The sequence below is a fragment of the Coturnix japonica genome, chromosome 26 (assembly GCF_054131305.1).
Source record: "Coturnix japonica strain WE chromosome 26, WE-NBRP24, whole genome shotgun sequence".
Lineage (NCBI taxonomy): Eukaryota > Metazoa > Chordata > Aves > Galliformes > Phasianidae > Coturnix > Coturnix japonica.
The window spans coordinates 3,369,149-3,380,000 of record NC_140688.1 but is presented as its reverse complement, the minus strand read 5'-3'; the positions used below and the strand labels follow the sequence as shown (position 1 = coordinate 3,380,000).

Sequence of the window (10,852 nt, the reverse complement as noted above, 5' to 3'; positions counted from 1 at the left end):
AGACCCCATAGGGGGCAATGAGAGTCCCCATAAGGGACAGTGAGACCCCATAGGGGATAGTGAGACCCCTATAGGGCACGATGGGCGCTCATCACACGGCGGCTGCAGGGACAATGAGACCCCATAGGGGACAGTGAGACCCCATAGAGACCAATGAGACCCCATAGGGGATAATGAGAGCCCATAGGGGATAGTGAGATCCCACAGGGGACAGTGAGACCACACAGGGGACAGTGAGACCACACAGGGGACAGTGAGACCCCATAAGTGCCAATGGGACCCTAACCCTACCCCCCCCCCCAGCACTCACTTGAGGTTGGACAGCTCGAGGATCAGCCCCCCCAGCACCGCAGACGCATCTTCACGTGGTGCCACCTCATTCCTGGGGGTCAAAGGGGGTGAAAATAGCACCAATCCGGGGCTTTTTAAGCCCAAAATGAGCTCTGGGTTCTGGTGGGGGGAGGGGGGTCCAACCTGGGGGTGCAGCTGGGTGAGGCCGGGTCCCCATCGGCGTCCACAGGGCACAGAGGGGCTGCAGGCTGGGAGGGGGTGGGGGGCTGGGGGGGAAATGGGGTGAAATGGGGGCAACTGGGGCAACAGGGGATGAACTGGGGGGAACTGGGATGAACTGGGGTGAATGAGGGTGAATGGGGGGGGGATTGGGGGATATGAGAGTGACTTGGGGGGGGACTGGGGTGATGTGGGGTGAATTGGGGTGAATGGGGGAGAATTGGGGGGATTGGGGGGTCTGAGAGTGATGGGGGGGAACTGGGATGAACTGGGGTGAATGGGGACAAATTGGGGGGGATTGGGGGAACTGAGGGTGACTTGGGGGGGGACTGGGGTGAACTGGGGTGAATTGGGGGGATCTAAGAGTGACTTGGGGGGGAATTGGTGTGACTTGGGATGATTTGGGGGTGAATGGGGGGGAACTGGGGTGAACTGGGGCACCAAGGGCTGAACTGGGGGGAACTGGGATGAAATGGGGTGAACTGGGGGGACCCGAGGGTGACTTGGGGGGGAACTGAGATGATTTGGGGTGAATGGGGGCAAATTGAGGGGGACTGGGGGATATGAGAGTGACCTGAGGGGGGACTGGGATGAATTTGGGTGATTTGGGGGTGAATGGTGGAGAACTGGGGTTAACTGGGGTAAGTTGGAGTGATTTGGGGTGAACTGGGGTAAATTGGGGCAATCTAGAGTGGAATGGGGGGTAAACTGGGGTGAACTGGAGCTCTATGGGGTGAAGTGGGACAATGTGGGGTGCAGTGGGGTGCTATGGGGCTGTTCCCTATGGGTTCTCATAGTACTCTGGCATTACCTGCAGCAGCTCGGTGTCCCCCCCTGGCACCCCACTGTGCTCCGGTGCTGAGATGTGGGGCAGCCCCACAGTGCCAGCCCCATAGCGCTCCTCATGCTCTGCCCCACAAGTGGGCTCCACTTTGGCTGCCCACTCCCCCTCCAATGGCTCTTTGGTGGCCTCAATGCATTCTGTGCCCCCATCGGTGTCACTATGGGGCTGTGGGGTGCTATGGGGCTGTAGGTCCCCCATATCAGGGCTGTTCTGGTCCTCCTGCTGCTCGCAGCCATCCATCCCATCCTGGAACAAACCCCCCCATAACCTGTGTGCTCCCTGCCCCATAGCCATGGGGAGCTGTGGGGTGACGCTGGGGGGGCAGAGGCCCTGTCCTACCTGTGCCAATGGGGCCGCTGTGGGGCTGAGCTCCTCCATCACGCTGAGCTGTGGGGTGGCTGCTGGGCCTCCGTTATCAGAGCGGCTGGGAACCAAACAGACCCCAAACCCCATCAGCTGGGGGGCACCAGGACCCATTGCTGGCCCCAGGCCCCATTCCTACCCCCAAGCCCCATTTCTGCCCCCATTTCCACCTCCAGCCCCCCCTCTGCCCCCCACCCTCCCATTTCCCCCCATTACCTCTCTGTTCCATCTCCATGCACTGAGTCCATCCCTCCGCCATTGTCCAGAGCGTCGCCTCCAATCATGGCCCCCATACTGATGTCCTCCATATTGGTGTCCCCCCCATTTATGTCTCCCCCATTGCTGTCCCCCATATTGCTGTCTCCCCCCTTGGTGTCCCCCATATTAGTGTCCCCTCCACTTACATACCCCTCATTGCTGCCCCCTCTATTGGTGTCCCCCCCATTTCTGTCCCTCTCCTTGATGTCCCCCTCATTGGTGTCCCCCATATTGCTGCCCCCTCCATTGGTTTCCTCTTCCTCGGTGCCCCCCATATTAGTATCCCCCCCTTGGTGTCCCCTCTATTGATGTCCTCCCCCTTGGTATCCACTCCATTAGTGTCTGCCATATTGGTGTCCACCATACTGGTGTCCCCTCCCTTGCTGTCCCTCCCCTTGGTGTCCCTGTCCCCTCCATTTTTGTCCCCTCCATTGGTGTCCACCATATTGGTGTCCGCCATATTGGTGTTTGCCATATTGGTGTCCCCCCCCTTGGTGTCCCCTCTATTGTTGTCCTCCCCATTGGTGCCCCATCCAATCATGTCCCCCCCCTTGCTGTCCACCATATTGCTGTCCCCCATATTGCTGTCCCCTCTATTAGTGTCCCCTCCATTTGTGCCCCCTCCATTGATGTCCCCCCCCTTGCTGTCCCCCATATTAGTGTCCCCCCCATTAGTGTCCTCCATATTGCTGTCCACCATATTGCTGCCCACCATATTGCTGTCCCCCATATTGCTGTCCCCTCTATTAGTGTCCCCTCCATTTGTGCCCCCTCCATTGATGTCCCCCCCCTTGCTGTCCACCATATTGTTGTCCCCACTATAGTCGTCCCCCCCCTTGTTGTCTCCCCTCAGTCCTGCCCTGACTTTGACATTGGGGCCATCATGGTGGTCAACACCTGCAAGAGGAACAGCAGCTGCTTGGACGCCATTTTGTGGCCATTTTGAGGCCCTTTGGAAACCATTTTGTGACCATTTGGTGGCCATTTTGAGGCCATTTTGCGGCTGCTTGGAGGCCATTTGGTGGCCATTTTGAGACTGCTTGGAGGCCCATTGGAGGACATTTTGAGACCATTTTAAGGCCATTTTTTGGCCATTTTGAGGCCATTTTAAGTCATTACCTGTCACCTGGCTGCTCCTCCTTTTGCCCATGGCGCCGCTCACCTGAGGGGAACACACGCCCATTGAGCATTATTTCCTCACTATTTCCCCTCAAATCCCCCCTGACCGCCCGGTCTCTCTCACTCCACGTCCCAGAATAACACCGTTATCCCGCTACAACGAGGCCCAATGGCGCCCATCCCGCCCCAAGGCCCTTCCCGGCCCCGCCGCCATTTTGCTTCACCTCAGCTCCCGCCTGACGCCTTCCCGCCTTTTTCACACCGCGCGCTCTGCGCCTGCGCCGCGGGGGACGCTGGGAGTTGCAGTCCCCGGAGAGACGTAACGCGGCGCAGCGCGGGGGACACTGGGAGTTGCAGTTCGCGGCGCGCCGTAAAGCGCAGCGGGGTGCGGCGCTTTTGCGACAGCGTCGCCGTAAAGTGCGGAGGTGTTGGCAGCCCCGTAGGAGGAAGCGGTGAGTGGGGACGGACCGGGACCGGGGGGGTCCGAGGGGGGGGGATCGAACGGCGGGGTCCAATAGGGGGGGGATCGAACGGCGGGGTCCAATAGGGGGGGGATAGACCGGGGGGGGTCCAATGGGGGGGATCTAATGGGGTGGGGGTCCGATGGGGGGGGTTCAGTGGGGGAGGGGGGGGGTACAACGGGGGGATCCAATGGAGGGCGGGGGATTCAATGGGGGGGGGATACAATGGGGGGGATCTAATGTGGGGGGGGGGTCCGATGGGGGGTGTACAACCGGGGGGGTCTGTGCTCTGTCACAGGCATACAAGCCTGTTGGAAGGAGTGCATTGAGGCTGCAGCGCCCAAATGATAAACCTGAGTTTGCTGTCACCAGCAACCAAGCTTACGGTTAATTTCTGAAACAAGATTAGTGATAGTATTTCCAGGCAGCTGGCACAGAAGCTTCTTGGATTACAGTGCTGACAACACACATTCACCAGAGCCAGCAATTACAAAAAAATTCCCCACTCCCACCAGACCTTGAAGGACAGAGACCAATTTAGGTTTCTTCACTCTCACGAAGGGGAGTAAGTAAGAAGTTTCACTCAGTAATTCAACCTTACAGAGGCTACTTAGTAATTCTGTGAATTTAAGGAATCATAAAATGATGGATAAAAATCAGAAGTATTTTGTATTTAAATATATGTATACATTATACAGTTATTCTAATGCGACATCAAATGATTACCATTTTGCCCACAGATGTGAGAACTGTTAAGAGAAAATATACTTGCTTTTAACCACTGTAGATCACTCTTGGCACATACCTAAGGACAACATAACAGCTGAAAGCAGTAACTGGGAGAAACACTGTACAAAGTATACAGATTGGGCTGCACGTGCGTCAAGTGATTTATTAACACAACGAGGTTGGGGGGGAAGAAGAATTAAGTTTGATACCTGTTGTCTTCGTTTCTCCTCTTCAATAACAGCTTTGGCTTCTGCCTCTTTTATCTGTCCAGACATACAAAGTGATAAGTAACTGTTGTAAAAGCAGGTAAAACTATTATCTTACAGAGCCATAATTTATAGAACAGTTCTCAGAAAAGCGAGCAAAACCTTCACCAAGTGAGCTGTGAGCTTACTCAGATTCTAAAACATTCTGTGAAAAACCTCTATCAATTCATGTTTGAAAAACACGGAACATAAGAGACGCTACCATGTTATAAAACTAAACTTCTGACTAACTGGAAAATTCAAATGACAAATATAAAACCTGGGGAAAATATAAATATATATATTCATTAATACCAGGGAAAATTCCTTAATAAAGTCACTCTAAGCTTTCAGTAACTCAGTCCTCAATTCAGCACACTGTACACTGACGGGTAAATCCTTATATATGTATGTAATTTACACTCACACACTTCATTCCAAGTAGTTAAATATGCCCTGACTGCTAGAGCAAAAGGAAATCTCCACTTTTGTACCAAATGACATATTGGATAATGCATACTCATATTGTTCTACTGCTCTTGTTGTAATGGAAACTGTCAATGCAATTACATTTGCTTCACCATCAGAAAGTTCTATGAAAAATAAAACCTGGAACTACAACTGATCACTCTACAGAACTGTTACATAGCATTCAAGACAGCAAATTAAATGCCAGAAACTTAACCAGTTCATGCACCACTTCCTCATGTTTCCATAAAAGGCCTAGAAAAACAATGTGGATATTCTGTCTCTTTAGGTGAGATTATGCAGCAGTTTCTTTACTTCAAACAAAATTATTGGAGAGCATCCATGTTTACAATGGGCTGAAAAGCACATGCAGTTGCTGAAAGCTCTCTGTAATTGTGGCAGTCACCTAATACTGTGTGACAGGAACACACAAGATAACACTTTGCTAACCTTCAAAGTAAAAGTAAGGCCTAAATGAAGTGCTTCTATAGCTCTCACTAGCAGTAATGATTATCATTGATTAGCACTTCTTGGCTGAAGAGGAAATCTCCAGTTCCAATGTACATTAAAAATAAAGAGGTAATAGAGCATTACCTTAAAACAGTGTTTCATCAAGTGAGTTGACACTATCTACAAGTAGTGCAATTCTCAGCAATAAGCCAGATTCAATAGTCCAAAAATTAAATGTGCAATTAAACTGTACGCTGAGTTACACTGCATTTCTTGCTATTACTGTCTTGAAAAAATAACGATCTGCCTGTTTTTTCCAACTTTTCTCAAGGCAATGAAGATAACATAACTAAAATGGATACACCACCTCAGACGCCTTCCGTTTCATTTCCTTGCATAACACATCACACTCCAGTGAAACTTGGCCTTCTTGTATCTTGCTGCACTGTACTTCCTGTTAAGTATAAATTGAATTGTTTGTAATTCATTTCCCTATATAAAAGTTTAATTATAACGTTCATTTTGTTGGGAAAATTGTAAAACAATTTTATTCGGTATATTTACAGAATGAAGCTAATAAATAAATATTATTTGAAACTGTAACTGTATTCAAGCATCCTTTTCTATTTTCCTTCTTTCTGATAAGCTAAACTGAAACAAGGATAAATCAAATGGTTCAGTTTAATTTTTCTTGTCTTTTTTTTTCACTTATTTATTTAAGACAAAGCAATATAACCTTGTGAATTGTTACAAAAGATACCATGCAAAGTAACTAATAAGTAACTCTTCTGAAACTTCGTATCAATTCTCTAAACTGGCTGAAACTACAGGGCAAGGTCTGGTCATGGGAAGATCTCCCCTACTTCCTTCTCCTTCCTCCCCCTTACATTGAAGGCCAAAACAAACAAACAAACAAACAAACAACAACAGGAAAAAAAAAACAAAAAAACAAAAAAAACCACCAACAAAACCAAAACAGAATACCAGCACAGAGACAAAGTTATAATCTTATAATCTATACTACTAGCCTATGAAGAATTTTGTCAGGAAAGAACAGTAACATAGCCAGAAGCTATTCTGGTTTTCATGCTTTCTGACAATATGCAGAACAATTTTCATAGCATACAGCAAAATCCAAAAACTAACTTCTTCAGAGCAATTCCAGCAGGCTAAGATAAACCGCCTGCCTAGATGGTTAAGAATATGGTCCACTACAAGTTGTGGGTTACAAATTCAAGTGGTTTATACGACCTTGCATGTTTACATGCATAGCCTCATGATGCAACAGTTAACTTCAACACCAGAAAAGGAAGAAAAAATCCTCCTGTTTTGCACTCAAATTATGAGCTCCTTCATTTGATATTAATTGTGATGGTTCAGATGAGGCATATTTACAGAGCAGCTTGGAATACATGTCCTGTCAACCCCCAACTTCACCAGTAGTATACACAGACAGAAGACTGGTAGAGGAGAATTCAGCTGCAAATATTAGGTACTCAATTCTGTTTCTCCTTATCTTCAAGATCACAGGCTGCAGGCACAAAAGACTAAATATACAGGTACACTATCCTATCCAAGCTAAGAAAGAAGTACACTATCTGCTGTAAGCATGCAGCTCCAAGCAAATATGCATAAGGACCTTCTGGAATCAAAGATACCCTAATTACGATCTCAGGCAAGGGCAGATGCATAAAGCAAACGTTAAAAGACCTCATCTTTCACACTATAGAAACGAGTCATATTTCTGCAGTCATATTAGCTGCAACTAATACACAGTCCAATTATCAGTGGCTTATTGGTTGTACCATCATTTACCCTCTACACTGTAGCTCTCTGTACAAAAGAGAGCATGGATTTGGGGCTTGACCTGGAAACAGTGAGATGATATTTAAGGTGGGGATAGTGTTTTCTTCTCTTTCTGAAGGGAGACACCATTTCACTAGGAATCAGAAGGACCACTTCGTGGCTATTTAAATAAGTGGGCTGTCATCATATAAGAATTAATTTTTATTAATTATATAATTAACTCATAACAACCTTTCCACCTTATTAAAATCAAATTTACAAGATTGAGGGGGGGAAAAAAAGTAACCGTCATCATATTTAAGGACCATAAAACTTTCAGAATAGCAGATCTGGAATGTTCCATTTCAGGCCACTGTAAAAGTGAAAAGTGAGCATCCTAAACATTAATTTCATTGCTTCTAGCTACCACACTTCAGTTGGACATCCACATAATCACTGAAGACATCCCGGAAATCTGGGACAATAAAATCTGAACTGGTCTGAAATAGCTATACAGCGTCAGAACTCAGCAGAAGATGATAACACATTTCAGTTTTCCAAAAACAGTATGAAAATTAGGGACAGCAACAACTAGATGTAAGAGAGCTATCATGGAAATACCCATCTTCCTTATTCAATTAAGTCTGGCATAAGAAACAAGACCTCAAAGATCATCAAGTCCAACTGTAAACCTATATCTTAAGGAACAAGAAGCAGAAGTATACACGCAACCAATGATATTATTGATTTTACTGAACACAGTAGAGTAAGAAAAACTGAAATTAGTAAGAGCACTTAGTCACAACAAAATAATTTATCCTCAGCAGAAGTCAACATTTCAACTTACAAATAAACAAAGTAGTTATTTATAAGCAGAGACTGCTCAATTTGAAGCACGTACTCTGGGCATTACCATCCTTTCATGCGCCCTGCAAGATCTGAGATTTCTGAAGACATTTCTTGGAGAAGCTAAGAACTCTGGGGAAACTGCATCTGTGTGGAAAGCTCAGAAGTTAATCGGGTCTTGAAAATAATTTAAGCATGCTTTGTTCAAGCCAGATAGTGAATTTTTCATTAAGTTAACACTTGTCAAGAGGTCACAGCAGCCTCTGGTTTTCCCCTCATCATACTTGATAGCTATAAGCTTTGTCCTTTATCTCTGCTGAAAGCTAAGGATGCTGATGCCTCTGTTTGCTTTAAGGGCCTCAGACAACCATCAATTAGGAATTCAAAACATCTGTGACTGTTCCAATCTATGTAATTATAAACTTCTCAGTTCCTAATGAGGAAAATGTGCTTTGACTTCTTAAATCACTCCAGATCATCTGATTATTTTCCTAATGGAACTACAAAAATTGAAGTGTGCTTGAAGAGAAAGGTATTGCAAATCTGGGAGCTAACATTTTCTACAATGAATTTTATGTTCCTTAGTGAATATTTTGATTGTTCCACCCAGACTTTCAGCTGCTGTTGCTGCTCTGCTCAAGTAACTGATTCTATTCCAGTCTTGACCAGAGACAATCCATGTACACAAGCCTAGGAACATACAAAGAAAATGTGTCACTCTCAGAACTGCAACTCCAAAACTTACCTTTTTCAGTCGCTTACAAGGACACTTGAGTTTAACCTTCTGGCTGCAGTTCAGAGGACAATCACCTGAATGGCAAATCTCTTCACACCGGTGACCAGGAGGCAACTACAAGCAAAACAAGAAATACCCCACCAATGAATAACTGAAATTGCATGCAGTCTATGAACTAGTTTTATTTCAGACACAGCAGCTAAACAGAAAACTCATTCAGCTCATCAGGTTTGTCTTCCTACCTGCAAAACTGGAAAGAAAAAGGTCAACTTATTTCACTAGTTACTCAGAGTTTTTTGGTTCACATAGAATTATTTATCTTTTACTGGGAACGCTTGATCAAAAAACAATTTTTTCTTTCAAATGTTACAGGAACAGTCATCTCCACAATGATTCATATATCGACTGCCCTAACTACCTGTATGATGGAGGAATAAAAGTAGATGAAGTAAGAAGAAACAGAAAACTGAAATGAAGTGTGATGTGACCCAGCCTGACCCACAAATTGCTAACAAGAGGGTAGAATTAGAAGCAAAAATACCACAAAACTAGGTTTTATGTGCAAGAACCTTGCAAACTATGCAGGAGTCAAATACAGGCCACCAATATTCTTACACCTGAATTAATTTCACTAAATCCTAAATTTCTGCATTTGGTAAATTATCCTGTTTTTGACATCTGACAAATAGCATTTCCTTTTTTTAACCTATCAGTGAAAATTTTAACACTTATAATGAAACTATTATTATTCCTTACTGTATATTATTATTCATTACTGGGATAATTTAAATATGCTGCTGCCTTTTAGGGATGTAACAGTGTTCCCAGAACGACATTAGAGATTAAAAAAATAATTCACAAGAATAAAAACAAGTTTTCTTCCACAGTGTGTTGGGAGCTCAACTGACCTTGCTCAGGTCCCAAACCAAATCTTCATAACGATGATTTTTCATTTTCAATTACATAAATCAATACTGTCCAATACTGTTTATAAACAAAGGCAATAACTCATGTAAGATACCCAACTGATTCATTTATAAAGGTAGGTTTAAACAATATCACTCCCTGTACAGAAAGAGTTGGGGGAAAACACACTGGACAAATGACCACAGAGGCTCTTCCAGGATCCCACCTTAAGAGGCAAGAGCTTTTCCATTCATTTACATTTATTTTATCCAGCCATTAGTTCTTACCCACAGACTGAAAAATTTCTCTACTGTCCTTTCATAACAGGCTCTTTATTCCCATAATATTCCCTTCATTGAATTCCAAGCAGCTTCAATCAATGTTTCTTGAATATAGTAGCCAGAACTGCAAGTAATATTCCAGCTGGAAGAACATTGTACAATGCCTTAATTGCAGCTTATTCTCCACAGAATATCTTTCCCTATACATCTTCCACTCTCATGTTCACTTCTCTCCAGTTATTCATGCTGCAACGATAAGGATTTCTACTGTCTCCCAGGAGGGTTGTTATTGGCCTTGACATGCCCAGTCTCACTGGTTTTTCTGTATCTGTACCATGTCCCAAACGCATGTGTTCTGCTGCACATGCGTTTCCTCAGTTGTCACCTACTGACAACACACCACAAATTCTCATAAGAAAATCCCAATGAGTTTTTGGTGCCAAGGTCATTACTGCAAACAGTGCAAGACTAGCCCTCAATTTGAGCCCTTGGAAAATCCCCTTATTGCCAACATTTCTCGTTCCAATCACTCCTGCAGGAATTTTTGTTGTTGCTTATGGCTTTTGAGGTGGTTGCCCTAAATAAAAAAAAGAACCACAAGCAGTTGTTTCCTTCAGCAAACACCAACTCTCGCAACGATCATCTCTTTAACATGAATTAGCTGTTTACTGTCTGGCACAGCCTCAAGAGCACAAGTGAAGTAGACAGAAGAAGAAGACATATGGGACTACATCTCTTCTCTTTGTCTGGAGGAAAAAAGGAATTGGTCGTTCTATCAAAGAAGGAATTCAGTTTTGTCTTGCACAACTGATCACCTGCAAATCTACTTGAACTCTGCCTCATTGTTAAAA

The 10,852-nt window shown here is 45.1% G+C and overlaps 1 protein-coding gene and 2 long non-coding RNA genes across 3 annotated transcripts; 1 reads left to right on the top strand and 2 right to left on the bottom strand.

Moving 5' to 3' along the window:
• Nucleotides 1-410: 410 nt before the first annotated feature.
• LOC146756646 (uncharacterized) lies at nt 411-2,079 on the bottom strand. The gene is made up of 4 exons (XM_085524076.1): nt 1,934-2,079; nt 1,694-1,778; nt 1,322-1,600; nt 411-557 (listed from the first exon to the last, which is right to left on the bottom strand). The coding sequence occupies exons 1-4, from the start codon at nt 2,068-2,070 to the stop codon at nt 426-428; spliced, it is 633 nt and encodes a 210-aa protein (XP_085380202.1). The 5' UTR covers nt 2,071-2,079; the 3' UTR covers nt 411-425.
• Nucleotides 2,080-3,826: 1,747 nt separating this feature from the next.
• LOC146756645 (uncharacterized) lies at nt 3,827-6,050 on the top strand. The gene is made up of 2 exons (XR_014937300.1): nt 3,827-4,120; nt 5,779-6,050. It is a non-coding gene; the product is annotated as an uncharacterized LOC146756645 (long non-coding RNA).
• LOC146756644 (uncharacterized) lies at nt 4,429-8,929 on the bottom strand. The gene is made up of 2 exons (XR_014937315.1): nt 8,824-8,929; nt 4,429-4,547 (listed from the first exon to the last, which is right to left on the bottom strand). It is a non-coding gene; the product is annotated as an uncharacterized LOC146756644 (long non-coding RNA).
• Nucleotides 8,930-10,852: the final 1,923 nt, after the last annotated feature.

Excerpts from the sequence above, each read along its gene's own strand:
- LOC146756646 (XM_085524076.1), bottom strand. The coding sequence starts at position 2,070 with ATGGGGGACAGCAATGGGGGAGACATAAATGGGGGGGACACCAATATG. Across the intron at positions 1,601-1,693 it reads CAGCGGCCCCATTGGCACAG|GATGGGATGGATGGCTGCGA; the intron begins GTAGGACAGGGC and ends GGTTTGTTCCAG. Across the intron at positions 558-1,321 it reads GGGACACCGAGCTGCTGCAG|CCCCCCACCCCCTCCCAGCC; the intron begins GTAATGCCAGAG and ends TTTCCCCCCCAG.